Consider the following 19,051-nt stretch of genomic DNA (forward strand, 5'->3'; position numbering starts at 1 on the left):
AAAGCAGTAGGTGGTGGTTCTTAAAACATGACAATTCAGACAACACAAGTCCTGTAAAATGTTTTTAATTTAGTTTTTTTTCTTTTCTCTCTTCTCTGAGGTGACTGATTTTGAAATGACACCCCCTCTCCCCCATGCCTGTCCTTCTGTATGTGGGTTGATATGTCACTATGCAGGCTTCTGCTGGGAAAGGAAGGGCCGCCAGTACAAACACAGCGACCTCGTCTCGCTCGTCTCTTTGGTCCATTCAAACCAATTGGACCTTAGGATCTAGACTTGTGACAAAACCTTGGAAGGATGTTAAAGGTGTAGTCCTCCCCCCCCCCCCCCCCCCCCCAAAAAAAAAAACTTATTTTCTAGTCAATTACACACCCCATGAAGCAATTTTTTTGTTTGTAACATTCCTGAGCCAATAGTTTGAACGGCTCCTACTGACCGATGACCCGATGAACTACTCCTTTAAGCGAGGATGCCATTTTAGAAAAAACTAGTGTAAAGTCACCCAGATTACAGCTGGTTATCATGTAGTCCCCCATCCCCAACCCCCTTGTATCGCTGGCTGTAAAACACTGGGACAGACGTGGGAGAGATGGACACTGTCTCAGTACAAAGACACATTTTACAACAGATAAACAAAATCAACAGTCAATGAGGTTCATGATCATCTCTCTCTCTCCAACTTCATTTCAAGACACTTTTTTTCTTCCTTGTCTGGTTTCCCGGGAACACAGCTCAGAGGCTCCATGGCAAAGCAGTGACATCATCTATTAACCGTTAGTACCAGGAAGAGCACGGGTTCCTCTCAATAGTCTTAGAACAGATCCTTTACCTCTTCTACCTTGTTTGAAAGCCCTACTTTATACTTATGCCGAGGGGGGAGGGGGGCGCTGATCTACAAGCTCACATGTTGCATTGCAACGCCTTGTGAGCTTGTAGATCGACAATTAATTTTTCGGAACATTTACGCCTATAATGACATGCCCAAAATAGGGACGCCAGGGATGAAAGTGGTTAAAGTATCTAAAAATAATTCTAGTCATTTTACCTGGCCAATATGCGTGGAGCACACACTGAAAGAAAGCCATTTAAATTGACTCAATGTCGTACATTGTGCTATACAAACTAATTGGACTGGAATAGGGTATTATTGAGATGCAGCTATGAGGTCAGTGAGAATCCGCAGGGCAAGGCGGGACATGGGACTCTCCCACTAGACACACTGAACTGGACTAAACTGGACTTCTGGAACCACAGAACTGGAGTGAACGGAGCACACTCTGTTTTCCTACATTACAAATAAACAGGGTGACAAAAAATGAAAAGAAATAAAATAAAGAAAGCTCTGCCTTTAAATTAGACTGATGATGACGGACATGCCCACTTAGCACAAACATATTTACAAGCTCCAAAAAAAATAAAAATACAATTATCTTGATGTCCAAATACCCCAACTCCCTCCCACACACAATTTAAATTTCTTTTTTTTCCCACCCCTTCCTCCCATTTATCCAAAATAAAAATTATACACATAAGAGTTATGAAAATATAGGTTATTCCAACACGTTTGTGTCATAGACTGCACTCTTCTCTCTCATCGTCACCTCCCATTCTTCCTTGCTCTCTCTCTCTGTTCAGTAAGGGTGTTGGGTGTTGCTGTCCCGTCGGCCTGTCCAAACCCTATTCCCCCTCCCTGACCCCTCCCCCCCCGGGGCGTGGCATGGAGTCACAGGTTCCCTGTGAGGTGTTAGAGATCACAGCTCGTCGCGGTCCCTGTTGAGGATGGTGTATCGGGTTTCACTGGGCGCCAGCTTCTGAAACGAACTCTCTGGCGGGCTGCTGGCTAGTTCTCCTACCGTCTCTTCCTGGGGGTGCAGGGGTACACGTTTTGTTTGAATTTAAGAAAAAAGTGTAGGTAACTGACTGTCTTAAAAGTATTAGCAGTGCAACACAAACAGCTTACCCATTAAAAATGAGGCCAATTCTACAAATTACTTCTAAACCAGTGGTTCTCAAACTTTGTTGTGCCGCGGACCGCCCAAAATGATATGTATTTGGCTACGGAAGTGAAGCGCTGTGAGCTTGTATATCTACTATTTTTGAGAACCACTATACTAAATCCTAGTATAGCTAAAATCTAAAATGACACAGATGCTTCAAATATAATGGAACAAGAACAGATGTTGGGTAACACCAGAGTGTGTAATGCAGACCTGTCCTGGTGTGCTGTCCGTGGGGTCGGGTCCATGGTGGAACTCTCGGTGCAACTTCCCAGAATGTAGGTCCAAAACAAACTGTCTCAGCTTGCCGGGAATCCTGGAAATCACAGACACCAGAAAAAGAGGTTGTATGACTGACGACTGCGCTCGTCATGCATTCCTACACAGAAAGGTTGGCAATAAAGACAGACCAGAGGAAACTACGAAATACTGATAGGAATTAAACCGTTGGAATAAAACAATATTGCTTTAGGCAGCAATAAAATACATTAGCCTTCCTAGATGTGTCATGGGGCACCATTCATCCATATAAAATCCCCCATCCTCTGAAGTGTGCTTATTAATAACCAAAGGTCATGAGATCTTGTCATGTCATATCTCTCTCCGTCTCACACACACACAGTCCCGAATCACAGCATCTTTGGGTGTTCGAACAGCATCCAGGCACACACACACACACACATATATACACGTATAGAACATACGGTACATGGCACTAATGTGATTGTGCTGTGTGTGCCGCATGTAGTGTTGGTGAGATAGTGATGTGATATAATTAGGTTGTGGAGGGCTGGTCAGTCCTCAGGGCTCTGTCTATCTGATCTAACGCTGATTGAGGAGGCGGGGGGCAGAGTAGTGGTGATGGTGGGGGGGAAGAATAAATAAGATCAAATTAGATTAAACTGGATTAGTTTAGCGCTAATTGCACGTGCCAAATCATGTCACATTAGCACCGGTGTCCTGGCCCATTAATAAAGGATAGATTTTAAGAGGTGTGACATTTCTCTGGTGCTCTGTATGAAGTGTGTCATGTTGTGTCCTGAGTGTGAAATAGATGTGTGTGTGTGTGTGCGCTATAGGTGCAGACTATTTGTCTTTATATTTGGCAGCCTAGGGCATACGCACAGACTGGTTGTTAGAGGGTTCCAACAACTTGGGATGCCCAAAAAGGAGGCAAACAGGCTGGAAAAGTATTGTGGTGTCTCTGCTATATTTGGCAGGCGTCATATATGGCGGAGATGTTGTTACTTATACCCATAGAGTACTGAGTGACATGCCTGTTGTATCATGAAAACACATGCCATGACTTTGCAGATGTAACTTTAATGCACCTATAATATTTGTGTCCTTGTATGCATATCCTTTGTGTGGACATAAATAAATGGTTCAAATGTGTGTGTGTGTGTGTGTACGTTTATGAAGAACATTTAGTATATCTGAGCAAATTTTGTTTTGAACAGGAGGTACTTACGCCACGTCTTTGAAGTCGGGGAAGACATACATGTGTCTGAATGAGTCTATAGCAATGACAGGACAGTCAGCAGGGGTCTTCTGAATGTGCAGCAGAGGATGGCGGAACTTCTCACAGTCTGCATGCAGGAAGTTTATAGACCCTAAGGGAGAGACAGGAACATTGGCTTTAAGACCACATACGTATTACGTACTGTATAAAACGTTTGAATGCAGCCGAATCTAACTCGTAACCCTGGGGAGGGCCAAGGATCAAGGATGTTCAGGCACATATAACCAGACATGCCTGTAAATAGCAAACAGAGTCATAACACAGACACACACACACACACAATATGGACTGGCGTGTCCATATATGGTGGAATATATAGGGGAAAAGGGCAAAAATATCCCTGCAGATCCCCGAATGCCATTGAAATCAGGAGAAGGGTAGCAATTTTTTCTGTTCAAATGATACTGGTAGTACCATCTACCAGGTTAATATCATGCATTTAAACTACACAGTTATGGAATGCCACATGATTATTTTTGTTTTCATCTGTTTGTTCCTTATAACCCATTGCTCCACGCTGTTGTCGTTTCCTGCTATAATCACTGCCACACATTTTGGCTTAACTATGTTATACTTTAGGATTTTTTGATTGGGAACAGATTAGGGTTTGCCAATTCTACACTGAATTAGTACAGAGAGGGGGAGATCATTTGTTTGAAATGTTAGACAGTGGCAGACAAAATGTACAAAACTTGACGGATGCATTTTTGCACGCACACACCTTTCTCACTGATGAGCTGACGAGCCACCTCGTGCTGGAAGTTTTCTAAACTTTCTGGGTCTTCCTTGACATGGAACAAGATGAGGAATGGCAGCCCCTCTTCAGTTAGCTCCTGAGAAACACAGTGAATCAAAGAATGACGTTGTGTGGCTCCGCTTGGGAATGCACAGAGCCATAAGAGCTACGACAACTCCGTTCACTTCATGGGGCCAGTTTTGACGGCTCTTCTACATAGACTTCTATTGGTTTGTCCCCATTTGAAAGCTTCAAATGGGGACAACCGGAAGTTACGGAATGCATTGGCGTCCCGCGAGTACATGAACCACGTGACCAGGCTGTTTTCTGACTCCTCAATGTCGTAACTCTGTCCTACTCTATGGCTCTGGGAATACATTAAGCATGACTCATGGGTCTGGATTACAGTCATAGGATGACAAAGCATAAATGCTGAAGAAGGAAACTACATAAATAATCAAATTGTTTGTATACACTCACATTTACAAATATACACACCACAAATATACTTCATCAATTATAATAATCATTTATAATACTCCTATATATCTTTAGTATGCTACATTCATCAAAAATAATTCATATGACATACTGATAGAAATGGATTATGGGCAATGACAGATTATTGGAGATGTGGCATGTGTTCAACAAGTAAAGTGGGAACTGACCTCTCCGTTTTCAAAGGTGATCTCCCTGACCAGGGGAACGCATTTGTCTTGGGTCCAGGCATAGGTGAGGTCGAAGTTGGTGAGTGAACCCAGGTACACCATGTCAGGAACACTCTCCCCAACAGGCTTATAGATGACGTTGTCTCCGCTGAACCTCTCAGGCTCTGATGTAGCACTGGATGGGGGGGAGAGGAACCTGATCATCAAACAGAATCGAGACCTAAACCACTGCTTCAGGTCCAGTGACCACTAGGGGGACCCCCATTGTGTTAATCTCTGGGGCATGCAAGTGTCCATTTGGACCCACTGGTGGTCCCTGGACCTGACGTTGAGAATTAAACCACAGATCCAGCAACTAAAAAGAAGCCACACGTTAGCATGTCTCAATGAGAAGGGTGCATGGCCTGAAATGAAATGAAATGAAATGAAATGAAATGAAATGAAATGAAATCTATATTTACCCAGGGTATCTGGGCTAAGCTCAAGAACTTGTTTCCAGCCAGGCCCTGCTCATAGAACACATTTCATCGTAGTGGTTGATGCCTTGTTCAAGGGCATTTCAGCGGTGGTAATTTTAACGTGTCGGACGGCTGGTTCGAACTGGGAACCTTCCGGTATCTAGACCGCGCCGCTATCCGTTCGGCCACCGCTGCCACGGCTACTTGTACAATAAGTCACAAAGCCTGAGCTTGTCTTTTTTCTTTTTGGTGTCTCACCCGAAGACGGCCATGAATGAGCAGTCGTCTCGAAGGATGTTGGCAACCTTCTCGAAACTGTGGTAGTTCTCAGAGTCCTTCTGTTCAAAGAAACCTATGATGTTCCTCTTGCTCCTCTGGTGAATAAGAAGAGAGAAACGAGAGAATATTGGCTACAGTTTATTTGATAACATGTGATGGTGAGTGTGTGTGTGTGTGTGCTTCTTGTATTGTATTGGTGAGAGCCAAATGACCATCCTACAATGCTGAAGTACAGCAATACAAATATGTGTGTGTATGTTTTGTATGAATCATTTGCTTGGCCCACTCACATCCAGAGTAGCGATCTCCTCCAGGGACTGGAGCTCTTTGACAGGGTCTATCTTCTGTGAGCGGATGAAGTCTGCGATGGCCGTCACTGACCTTTGACCCCTGTACTCCCTCTTCATCATCATCCCGTTTCGGAACATCTTCAGCGTAGGGTACTTTGTGATCCGGTAACGCTGGGCAATGTCCGCTGCTCAGAAGGAAAAAACAAACAAACACGCGAAATCAGTTGATGGCACGGAAGGAGCAGAGCAGTGAAAACACAGGGACATTTGTGGATGGGGGGCAGAGACAGAGATAGTGGTATAACTGCAGCCTGAAAACACTGCCATCAGTCGCCTGCGAGCTCTGATCTCTCACATGAAAGCTGCCCCCTGCTGAGAGTAAATATTCTGGCGGCTCACAGTGAATGAGTGTGTGTGTGTGTGTGTGTGTGTGTGTGTGTGTGTGTGTGTGTGTGTGTGTGTGTGTGTGTGTGTGTGTGTGTGTGTGTGTGTGTGGCAGGTGTCAGTCACGCTGCAGGGTGTCTCTAAGCCTCCAGTCTTCACAGGCTGCAGCAGTTTTGTCATTAGTCTTCAAACAGTTTGCTGGTTATCAATTATTCTCTTTAATTTGTTTTATCTCAAAAGAGTCTGGTATTTTGTTTGTGCTTCGGTGTAGTCTGAGGTCACACTGGGATTTTAAACTGCCATCCAGAATGTCCAGAATGATTACAGTTGGTCGGACATTATGATAAATGCATATAAAACAGCCATATCTCTTTTCAACAAATGAATGACAGGTGGATGCATTTAATGATGTAGCCTAACATGTCTTACAGTATAGTAGTATATTTTATACTGAAAACTATTTGAACATAAAGGTTAATGTTAAGCTAAATATAACAGCTTCGGCCTTTTGCACAAATGGATAAGAATTGCATTCAAATCAGGCTCCTTTTGTGCTCCTTCATGTGCATTAAAAAAAGCCTATCAAAATAAAAGTTGCTTTCATTTTCAACAATGCTTTATTTCTGCTACAGAGTATAGTTCTGATCCGGTTTTGGACACTTGACACAGGAATGAGAATGACACCTTTGCTAACTCCGCAATTTCTTTGTGTATGACTATGTTATGTATGTGTGTGTGTGTGTGTGTGTGTGTGTGTGTGTGTGTGTGTGTGTGTGTGTGTGTGTGTGTGTGTGTGTGTGTGTGTGTGTGTGTGTGTGTGTGTGTGCGCGCGCACGCCCCCATGCGCTTAAGAAACTTAGAGAACCAGTTACTGATGTTACAAGAAATATAATAATGTAAGTAAAAATAGAAGAAAATATAACTATGCCTATATGTACAAGTCAAACGAGAAGGAGTCAATACTCACAATGTTGGTCACAGTCGACACGAGCAAACACAGCCTGTTTAGAATCAGGAAACTCCTCCCTCACCACGTTAGAGGCCTCCTCAAAGATTGGATGGAGCATCTGACTAAATCTACACCTGAAAGAGAGAGTATTGTGTGGTTTGTGGGCTTTGCATATTTTACTTAAACAAATTCAATGTCTTTTGTTCTTTAATGTTTAACACTAGCAGGTTTGTTCTGGGTTAGATATATTACTTCTGACATGCTGATGTGTTTAGTGTCAACAGCATAGCTATCTTGGAAGAAAAACAGCAGGAAGTCACAATTTAGTTTGAATGAATGAATTAATTTTGAAGTGAATCAAAATAAAAAAGATAATGGGTGCAATCCCTTTACAACTGAAGGGGGTGTCCAACAAAGTGCATTGACACACTTACCAGTCTGCATAGAAGTTCACTATCGCCACCCCAGCATTATCTGCAAAGACAAAAACACAGCTCATAGCGCATCTTTGAATATATACATCTTTGCTTCTGGGAGCACAAAATATTTGGAGATGTTAAGATAGAAGAGATCTTTGAGTGTCTTACTGAGGGTGTCATCAATGTTTCCTGTGTCCAGACTGGTGATCTCTGTCTGTCCTGGGGCAGACAGACCCATCACCTACACACACACACACACACACACACACAGAGAGAAAGGGAATTATAATGAGACACACTGAAAAACACCCAATACAAACTATGATTACCATGCGGCAAAGGCACACATGGAGGCATGCTAGTAGGATGATGGTTAGTGTAATTTTGTGAACAAGCAAATGAGCAGAACTATAAAAGAAAGTGAGCCAGTCAGTCACCATAGTCCAGCATTATCTTAAAGGTGTAGTGAAACGGAAATGGTGGGCATTTTATTTTTGAAGTTTCAGCATGAAACGCTGGCTCTGAAGTTTCTGAACCAACTGAGAGCGTCGCATCCCTCCAGGCTATGGGGTCTCCAAGTCTGTGACTTCCTCTCACATTTGTAAACAAAGTGACAAAGACGTGGGGCAAAGCCAGGGGATTATTTCTAACCTTTACACAACCTATATACATATTTTAGCGTGATGATTACATTTAAAACGAGTAATACACGGTCTGGATGACATCAAAAACGGAGTAGTTCTTTAAATCAAAACCAGCTGTAGTGTGGAGGAGGACAAAGAAGCAATGGGAATCAAACCGGTGAGTTTCATTTTTATTGGCTTTTATAGATGTGGGCCTCGACACGTCATCACGCAGCATGTTTTCAGGGAAGTAATTTTAAAAATATTTTTATGGACTTTTGATATAAAAACACAAAAAGGTGTTACTGACAATGAGATTAAAAAACTAAAATTTTAATGCCTATAATAACTAATTGGGTAATGGCAAATAAAAAAACAGCTAGAACAGTCCGGTACGTTCAGAAAATTATATTGCAGGAAAAGACAACACTATCTATCTACTACTGCCATATATCCAAAATCCCAGATGACATCTATCTATCTATCTATCTCGCTTCCACTGGTGTCATCTGAAAACAGTCTCATGTTAATTATTTCCTGCTGAAAGCTGCAACAGGAGAAAAGACGCAGACTAGAACGTTGTCTGGTAGAGAGCAAGACACAAAAGTGACAAAAATGCGGTCAATGAGGAAGAGCAAGAGGAAAGAGGGGTTGCGGTCAAACCATAGGCCAGAAGAGAAGTAAGGTGTACCATAATATTCATATAAAGTATATATATATATATATATATATATATATATATATATATATATATATATATATATATACACACACACACACATACACCGTATATACACACACATACCCCCCCCCCCCACACACACACACACACACACACACACACACACACACACACACACACACACACCAAATGTAGGCCTGAGACAATAGCTAGGTCTGAAGGCTGTAGATCTTCTATTTTCATTACTTCTAATCTTAAAAAGTATTTTTCCCCCTCAAATTAATAGATTTAAAAATATATATATTTAATATTTTTACATGGAATTCTTTCGAAAAACCTTTGCATTTGTGCAACTAAACTTTAAATTAAAAACTAAATGTAGGAAACAAACACAAAAAATTGGTTGGCGACTCTCATATGGGTCCCGATCCATTGTTTGGGAAACAGTGGTCATATGTGGTACTGGACTGGTAGATCATGTCATGATTGTAGTTAACAAATCTGCAGCATTTGTGATACTTGATCTATGCAACTTTTAACACCTGCCAAACAGGATATGTTTCTGCAACTCCCACACCGTGACCACACCAGTTTTATATGCAAACACACAGTCTCTACTCTCTAGATGTCTATGTATGAGACAGCAGTCAAACAAAAATTATAGAGAGAGTACTAGAGTAGTCGCTCAAGAGATGGCTGCCCTAAATAGAGGTGCTCCGATCAGGTTTTTGGAGACCGATAACTGGTTGTTTTTCTCACGCTTGGCCAATACCGATACCGATCTTGTGCGTGAGGGGAACATTTGAATATTTCCAAAATTATGTCAAAACTGTTGCTGTGTATGCCTAATTTTTGTCACAAAGATGCAAAACGATATTATACTATATATCTGACTGACCTTATACCACTTAAATGGTATTGGTATAAAAGATCGGTTTCTCCAGATCCAGAAAATCGTCCGATCACCGATTGTTGGCCAATCGATCGGCCAACAGTCTAGTGCTAAATTAATTTGCTAGGCTATTATAACGATATTGTTTGCCTTAACAGGGAAGCCAGGAATGTCCATTGTCATGGACATTAGTATAGTCATACATTAGTATAGTCATACTAATGTCCATTGTGTGAGAGAAGAACAGCATCTCTGTTCTTCACACACACACACACACACACACACACACACACACACACACACACACACACACACACACACACACACACACACACACACACACACACACACACACACACACAGCTATTTTCAGCACTTAAACACATGCTGTGGCATACCAGTATGGTAAGATGACCTTACAGTAGAGATTTTCCTGACAGTCTCTTCTTCCATAGCTGTGCAACCAATAAGATTCAGCTCCACAGTCATAACAATAAACTGTAACCATGGCTTCATGATGTATAGAATGGTACTGCCATGGTCTGATCTGTGTAATGTTCTAAATGTACTTATGACATTAGTGAAATAACAGATCTTCACTGTGGGGGTGAACAAAGTTTTTCCTTTTATTTTTTTCAGGCCCAAACTCTGCAAACAGAAGCGCTGACTATAGTTCCGGGTCGTCAGCCAATAGGAATGAGCCACAACAGAGGAATTCACCAACCGGCAAGCATCGTTCCGCAAGACACAGAGATGCATGAATAGCAAGCGGACAACTACTTAGTTACTACTACATCCGCAATTTTGAAAGATCTATGCAACTAACGTTTATCCCAAACAAATATATCAAACACGTCCATTTATTAAACCAACATTTATAGCTTGACAGCTAGCCATGAGATGCAAATCAAGTAGCAGTGTCGAGATATGCAGTAGACTAGCCTTCACCACCCGGTTCATCAAATTATCTGTTGCCTAATGAATGTTGGATGGATGCTGCTCATTTGGCGTTAATGTGACACCAAGCCTGACAGTGTTGTAGTTCATTAGAATTTAACGTTACAGTCGGCTAGCGTCGTTCTGTGACAGACGTAGCCTTGGCAGAGGCACACAGAGAGAAGGGCTCACCTGAATGAGTTATATGAGCCTCCAAAGGCGGCTTCTGTAGCCCGCTAGTCATATTAGCCACTTTAGTTGCCAACAGAGGCTAAGTGAATGGTTATCAAGCAGCAACCAGAGCTAACGTCAGTTGGCTAACGCTAGCTTGGGCTGGCTAGTTCATATCATAAGCTATTATTATTATGGCTGTTAGTGCAGGCTGTGGAACACAGGTGCAGGTGCTTACCAGCAGTAGAACCCCGACACAGCATCCCTGGAGACACGGTGATGTTGGTAACAGCTTCATTGTAAAAAGTGAGTTGGAGGTTGTGATGTTGCTCAGCTCGACGCCACTCTCCTCCTCAGTCTCTGCCAGTCTCGCTGCAGCAGCCAGGAAACGGACGGCGAGCCGATCTCACTGTGACCACGGAACCCTGAGCCTTACTTCCGGGTATTCCTCTGCGTCGACGGGAATTGTAGTTTTGGGTAGTGAGGGTAACTCATCCGCAAAACAGACCATACAGACCGCGGTGTGGTGAACAGAACTACAAGCATGGCGGCCGGTCACCTCGCGACGCGCAACGGGAGTTGTAGTGTTTTTATAACCCCCAGATGTTTGCGATCCAACGGGACGCCTTGGAAGACAACTTTCTGACTTCATCCGAGACAAAGGGAAAAAGTAAGGTAAAGTAAATACAAACGAAGTTAACAATCAATGGATCTTTCAAATGCAGTGACTATAACTGTATACTCAACTAAGTAGGATAATTTACAACGTGTCCTGTGAGCAAAATACGCGTATGAATCACCGATGTCTTTAAACTGGGGTGAATTGCATCACTTTTGGATTACTTTATGATGTTGTCTTCCTGCAAGCCTAGTCTAGTGAGTCTAAAGGCAGCGATTGCACGCATGGCTCTTTACCATGAATGCAAAATCACGCTGGTAGGCTGTTGAAAAAAGCATTCAGATGTGCCTGTGCGTGTACAACAAAAGTCTCTGCCAAAACCGTTATCAGAAAGTTGGTTTGTCCCAGCACTCTGACATTCTGTGTATACCGTTATACTTCATGCAATCTTGCTGAAGCGCATACATTTGTATCCCATGATTGCCATCAGAAGGTAAAGAGCCAGTCAATTTCAATTCAACAGGCTTTATTGGCATGACGTTTGACAAGTGCTGCCAAAGCACAATTACAACTGACATGAAAAATAAACAACATAACAATAAACAACATAATATCAATGAAATGCAATCTCAGTCATAATGATACAGTACAATAGCACTGTGTGTTGGCAGTTAGAGTGTGAACAGGTGGACAGGTCTCAGTATGAGAGTGATCCTCTTTCTTGGTCCCAGTAGGAGGCAGGATCAGGGCAAGTAGGGGACCTGGAGAAGCACCCAGAACCACTCAGGATGCTCTGAACTGGGGAACATCTGCTCAGGCCTCCCCACCAATGGTGAGAATCCAACTCTCTCTCTCTCTCTCTCTCTCTCTCTCTCTCTCTCTCTCTCTCACACAAACAAAGACACAAGCACACACATGCGTGCACACGCATAGTATAGTATATATGTATAGTTAATATGTATAGTGTCATTATATAGATATGTTCTAGTTACGTTCTTAGCTTACGCATGTTTCTTGATAAATGCATTTTATATATGTGATGTATTCCCATACTTTTGTTCTTGCCTAATGTAATTCGCTCTGGATTAAGAGCGTCTGCTAAATGCCTAAATTGTAAATTGTAAATTGTACAGACACACATTTCTTTCTCTCCTTCTCTTCCCTCCCTATTTACGCGTGCACGGCACACACACACACACACACACACACACACACACACACACACACACACACACACACACACACACACACACACACACACACACACACACACACACAGACAAAGACATGCTTGCTACACACAACTTAATTATTCAACAGTGTTTTGGATTGTAAATCAACAACTATGAGCAATGTTATCCATAGAAACCAGATATAATGTGGCTATATAATTGTTGTGTCTGCCATATACTTACTGTTTCTCTGTGTGTAAAAGAGCTTAATTGTTAAGGGGATCAGGATGGAATGTTGAATTGAATCCCAGTATTAATATTTGATGGGCTAAAGCTGTCCATAGGGGGTTCCCAGTGTGTAAGCAAACCACAGATGGAGTTAGAGAGATTTTCGTGTCTGTGTGTGTGTGTGTGTGTGTGTGTGTGTGTGTGTGTGTGTGTGTGTGTGTGTGTGTGTGCGCGCGCGCATGTGCATGTTCTTTTTGGGAGGATATCAGCTCGTTATAATCTGACAATGCATGCGTGGCTTATTTGAAAAGTTCTGTCAAATTTAGCCAATTGTATTATAATATCTTATAATACGTGTATAAATCACCAGTGTTGGATGACGACAACTTTTAACCAAGCAGCTGTAAGATATATTGAGTTATGAATAGTCAATTTGGTATAATGATATTCACATTCGTATAAAATAGCTCTCATGTCTGAAGTTGTGATACATATAATTAAAGTCTAGTGTTAGATACTCCACTCTTTCTCTCTTCCCCTCTGATTTCATCTGTCCATCTTCTTCCAATTTTTCCTTCTCTTTTTCCCATCTTTCTCCATTTCCCCTCTTTCCCATTGATTTTTGTTTGTTTTTCCAGCTGATTATGTCCCTGTGCTCTGATTTGCCGGCGGGCACATGGCCCTCTGCACTCTAATTGGACATTTAATTAGATCACAGTTTTAGTCCAATTAGACTTCGAGGGGTGGGGAAAGAGTTGGAGGGTAGAAAGGAATGGGGGGAGGAGAACAAGCTGATCTCTGCCCCCCCCTTTTCTCTTCTTTCTCCCGGGGCTGTCTCATTAGGGACATAATGGGACGTTATCACAACACTGTAGGAGGTCTTCTGCTGTCTTTCCGAGTGTTTTTTTTGGGGACATGACGACATGCTTTATTTATTTACATTGGAGACTGTAGAGAGCCTGGAAAACTAGGGCAGAGATAGAAGAGACATGAAGGGAGTTGGATTCGAACTCCTCACGACTCACAGGAGCATTGCGGTCAGTGCGCTATCTGGCTGAGGCCCCAGGCAGGCACCATCCCATTCAGAATGTTTTTGACAGCACCTAAACCACTCAGTCAGAGCGAGTGACTGGGACTGGATCAATTCCCTGTTACTGAGAACAGATCAGTTGGTACTCTAGTTTAGTGGCTGTATTCCCTCTAACACGGGCTGGTGAGACCCACTACACTGCAAACACTGGAAGGGGCTGGGGGTGTAACTTATCAATGTCTGAGATTAATCTTTACAGCATAACCTGACGGACGGACTGATAGTAACTGTGGCATTGACCAGCTTACTTTCGCGCGAGCGTGCACACACACACACACACACACACACACACACACACACACACACACACACACACACACACACACACACACACACACACACACACACACACACACACACACACACAGAGAGCACACATTAGCGACATGCGGTGCAGAACCCTATCGACTCAGTGGAATGTTCTGGTATGATATCACACCCTAATGAGACAGAGATAAGCCTCATTACCAGCAATACTCGATTAGATGCCAATCAAATGCTCACCAGTGTGAGAGCTCCCATCTCCCATCTCTCTCTGCTCCCTTTGTTGTTAGACCTCTCATAGCTCTCAGACTAGAAGCATAAACAACACCTGGCCCCGGTGGACTTCAGTGCCCGGGCGACCGCGTACACGCACGCACGCGCGCGCGCACACACACACACACACACACACACACACACACACACACACACACACACACACACACACACACACACACACACACACACACACACACACACACACACACACACACACACACACACACACACACACACACACACACACACACACACACTCGCTTGCACATTTCTGCCCAGGTGTAAGTCCTTTGAGAACATAAGTCAATCTCAGACTCCCTGGAGCTTCCATACACTCCACCTCTCTCTCTCTGGCTGAGAGTCTTCTGTCCTCCCTCAGGAGACAGATAGGGAACCAGTCTGTCCTGTAACCCCTGCCTAGCACACACATGCACATGTCCAACACTGCCTTGTTGCACCGCTGTGTGTGTGTGTGTGTGTGTGTGTGTGTGTGTGTGTGTGTGTGTGTGTGTGTGTGTGTTTGTGCACGTGCGTGTGCGTGTGTGCGCGTGCGTGTGTGCATGCGTTAGGAAAGAGATATCCTGAGCTGTGGCGTTTTAGTACCTGGACCCCATGGCTGTAAGATTGACAGCTGTGGTCCCGCCTAATTGCATTATGCTCCCAGGTGATTGGCCCACACCCCGGGGGCTCATTTGTCAGGATGCATTGTGGTAATGATGTAAATGAGCTGATCTATGTGTCAGTCAGATGTTCCCACCTGCTGATTGGCCCTGCTGTGCCCCAAGGTGCGGCCCCCAGCTGAGGGAGGCAGCTCATTGGTCCTTGGGGGAACCAGGAAGTCCCCCAGTAATAGGGCTTGCAGATTGGATGTCCCAATGGGCTGATATTATCACTCCTCTCTCCACTTTACTGTCAATCAAAACCGGGGCTGGGTGCCTCCAGTCAGTAACTGCTGAGACACAAGTATAGCTGATACAGTATGAACATTACTGTACTGTCCTAAAGACACTGTAATAACTGCTTTAATGTTAATATTAAAAGACTACCGTGTGTGTGTGTGCGCGTGTGTGTGTGTCTGTGTCTGTGTGTGTGTGTGTGTGTGTGTGTGTGTGTGTGTGTGTGTGTGTGTGTGTGTGTGTGTGTCGCAATCTGTCGATGACAACTGTTATTTTTTGTGAATTCATAATGAAAGATCCAACATTCTGTATCCAGATGGGATAGGGGACTGTGAGTATGAAGTGGAACTAGCCAATTGAGTGCAAGCTGTCATCCACTGTATATGGGATGATTTGGATCATCTACTGCTAGCCAGAGACTATGCACACATATGCCATTTTGGAAAGAACTTGGGCCCCTTCCCTACTTCCTTCACAGGTGTTACCGGTGATACTAATGAAGGCTCTGTTCCATTCTGGTCAAACATTTGGTCATTTGGCTGCTATACTGCATGTTGGCTCACTGGAAACACTCTGCTACACCAGTGGGCCCTTGAGTAGGTTCCAAATGGCCCCGTATGGGTCTGTAACTCTGAGAGTTATGGGGGTCCTTGATAATTAAAAAGTTTGAGAAACACTGTACACTAAATGGAACCGGTAACACCTGTGAAGGAAGTAGGGAAGGGGCCCGGACGTAGGAAAAGTTATTCTGTGTGCATAGAGCCCATTTAACAGCACTATTTTTCAATTCATCACAGAGACTGACAGACAGACAGAGACTGCCAAAATAGAGAGACAGACGCAGAGACCGCAGCACGTATGTGCATGCACACGGCACGGGACACGTCGTTCAGTCACGTGACAACATGTCAACGTAACTACTTACCCCCACGCACATGGGTATTCACCAAGGGGCCAGTGAGGCTATTCAACGTTGAAGGTCTGGGTCCTAGTGGTAGGAGGAGGGACTACAGGCGGACCCGTGGATTCATGACCGGGAAACCCCGTGCAGCTGGGCTTTAACATTGAGCGCTCGGTTGCATACGTCACTCCGGACCTCAAAGTTGAGGTCCGTAGGAGGGACTTCCGGCAGTCTTCCGGGTGCTTCAAAACGCCACTGAGCAACTTCCACTGACATGAATAGCTGGGGGGGCGGAGCTTCGCGCCAGTTCAGTCTCTATCCTTTTATATACTCTATGGTATTCACGCTTTGGTATTGTGTAATATTGTTACACACAATAGTCACATTTCTGCGATATCCAATGCTGCTGGCAAACAGTTGCATATGTCATAGATAAATATGTTATATACTGACGTATAACATGTCAACATAACTACTTACCCCCACGCACCTGTGACGCACGCACATGCATATTCACGCTTCGGTATTGTGTAATATTGTTACACACAATAGTCACATTTTTGCGATATCCAATGCTGCTGGCAAACAGTTGCATATGTCATAGATAAATATGTTATATACTGACGTATAACATGTCAACATAACTACTTACCCCCACGCACCTGTGACGCACGCACATGCATATTCACGCTTCGGTATTGTGTAATATTGTTACACACAATAGTCACATTTCTGCGATATCCAATGCTGCTGGCAAACAGTTGCATATGTCATAGATAAATATGTTATATACTTACATCACAGACTGCCTACCTGAATTATGCGATCAACATGGGATCTGTTTTTAGATCCCAAATTCATTTTAAGCACATCATTCACACATGTGTGACAAAAGTTTACCTCACTGCAACCTATGGTCTGTTCAGAAGTCAGTTCAAAGTATGCAAAATCAATTAAGAACTCTACCTCTACAAGTCTTCATTCAAATGCCACCACCAAAGTAGTTGACAGTACTCAAAACCAGCAGAATGGTGTGTTTTTGACAGTTTAAAATACCTCAGTCTTGCACATATGATGACGTCATTGCCTCATGTTGTGAGAAGGTGTGTGGAAACTAAGCCATGTCTCCCTAGTGGTGCAGTAAGTACTCAGTAAGTACTCTGACTCCAGGAGGAGCTCCTGAGCTTATTCCACGTGGTCGGAGACTTTGCACTACATTAAACCAATGGAGCAACGGAGAAAGACTTTGTTTCTCTATATGCCAATATTTGTTCTTTCAAGGATTCTGTCAATAATGTTGCTGGTAAAAGATATTTTCCAAACCATTTCATCCCATATCATTTGTGATAAAGTGATTCTCACTGTGAACAACCAAATGTTTGGTTGTTCACATCGTCTTCTTCTTATGGAAGTCTTCATCTTCTTTACAATCTACTCTTCATCCTTTTCCTTCTTCTGTCCATTGACCGCATTCATATTTACTCGTATTCTTTATTTCCGGGGTCTTCAACGGGATTCTCAGAGTGGACAGGGGGGCCGCCAAATCTTTGTGTGATGGATGTATTTTAATATATTATTTACATTAACCACTTGAACCCTAGCATCCCTATTCTGAGGGGAACCTTAGACGAAAATCTCCGATCTACAAGCTCACAACACCTCGCAGTGAGGCTTTGTGGTTTGAGGGGAAAAAGAGCAGACCACCTAAGTTTTGAGTGGTTCTGAAAATACACATTAACATGAATCTAACACTACACATTGATAGTAGTGTTGTCAAAAAAAGTCTATACAAGCTATCTATGAAATCTATGATAAAGTTTAATCTGCAACACAACTTGTATAATATGTAGTGTGGGGGTCCCTGCTTCATCTCTCTCAACTAAGGGGTCCTTGACCTGAAAAACGTGGAAGACCCCTGCAGTTTAGTTAATGCAAGTCATACTAAAAACATTGAACAAAAGCATTTCACCCACTCCTGCAAACAAACTAAAGTTAAAATGAAATACAATTGAATTTGTGTGTGTGTGTGTGTGTGTGTGTGCGTGTGTGCGTGCGTGCGTGCGTGCGTGCGTGCGTGCGTGCGTGCGTGCGCGCGTGCACGCGTGCGTGCGTGCGTGCGTGCGTGTGTGTGCGCGTGCGCGCCAGAAATAAAGGCCTCCAGCTCGGTTCCCTGCCGCTTACCCAGCTTGCTGGGTGTGCGCACACACACACACCCACTCCTGCAAACAAACTAAAGTTAAAATGAAATACAATTGAATTTGTGTGTGTGTGTGTGTGTGTGTGTGTGTGTGTGTGTGTGTGTGTGTGTGTGTGTGTGTGTGTGTGTGTGTGTGTGTGTGTGTGTGTGTGTGTGTGTGTGTGTGTGTGTGTGTGTGTGTGTGTGTGTGTGTGTGTGTGTGTGTGTGTATAAAGGCCTTCAGCTCGGTTCCCTGCCGCTTACCCAGCAAGGCCTAGCTCAGTCCTCCATCAAAACCAGATTTTGTTATATGCGCACACACACACACACACCCACTCCTGCAAACAAACTAAAGTTAAAATGAAATACAATTGAATTTGTGTGTGTGTGTGTGTGTGTGTGTGTGTGTGTGTGTGTGTGTGT

General features: G+C 43.5%; 2 protein-coding genes across 3 annotated transcripts in view; one reads left to right on the forward strand and one right to left on the reverse strand.

Annotated features, from left to right (window-relative positions):
- Positions 1-49: 49 nt before the first annotated feature.
- Positions 50-11,436, reverse strand: erp44 (endoplasmic reticulum protein 44). The gene is made up of 11 exons (XM_079502927.1): positions 11,245-11,436; positions 7,871-7,943; positions 7,718-7,757; positions 7,302-7,417; positions 5,951-6,135; positions 5,640-5,755; positions 4,924-5,098; positions 4,241-4,352; positions 3,469-3,610; positions 2,211-2,313; positions 50-1,862 (listed from the first exon to the last, which is right to left on the reverse strand). Exons 1-11 carry the CDS (start codon positions 11,302-11,304, stop codon positions 1,752-1,754), a joined length of 1,233 nt encoding a protein of 410 aa, XP_079359053.1. The 5' UTR covers positions 11,305-11,436; the 3' UTR covers positions 50-1,751.
- A 143-nt stretch (positions 11,437-11,579) lies between these two features.
- The window catches only part of invs (inversin), a 35,843-nt gene continuing 28,371 nt past the window's right edge, over positions 11,580-19,051 (forward strand). The window contains exons 1-2 of one of the 2 annotated variants that reach the window (XM_079503539.1): positions 11,580-11,681; positions 12,360-12,457. In XM_079503539.1, the coding sequence (XP_079359665.1) occupies positions 12,455-12,457 (3 nt within the window). In that variant the 5' untranslated portion in view covers positions 11,580-11,681; positions 12,360-12,454. Of the gene's footprint in view, positions 11,682-12,356; positions 12,458-19,051 lie in introns of both variants that reach the window. The other variant, XM_079503538.1, reaches the window with a different exon arrangement.

This window comes from Electrona antarctica, assembly GCF_951216825.1.
Source record: "Electrona antarctica genome assembly, chromosome: 6".
Taxonomy (NCBI): domain Eukaryota; kingdom Metazoa; phylum Chordata; class Actinopteri; order Myctophiformes; family Myctophidae; genus Electrona; species Electrona antarctica.

What these genes read in the sequence shown, in the direction of transcription:
- erp44 (XM_079502927.1), bottom strand. Translation starts at nt 11,304, where the DNA reads ATGAAGCTGTTACCAACATCACCGTGTCTCCAGGGATGCTGTGTCGGG. An exon ending in AGGAGATCGCTACTCTGGAT is followed by an intron (nt 5,756 to 5,950) that starts GTGAGTGGGCCA and finishes CTTATTCACCAG; the next exon opens with AGGAGCAAGAGGAACATCAT. An exon ending in TCACCTTTGAAAACGGAGAG is followed by an intron (nt 4,353 to 4,923) that starts GTCAGTTCCCAC and finishes TGTGTTTCTCAG; the next exon opens with GAGCTAACTGAAGAGGGGCT.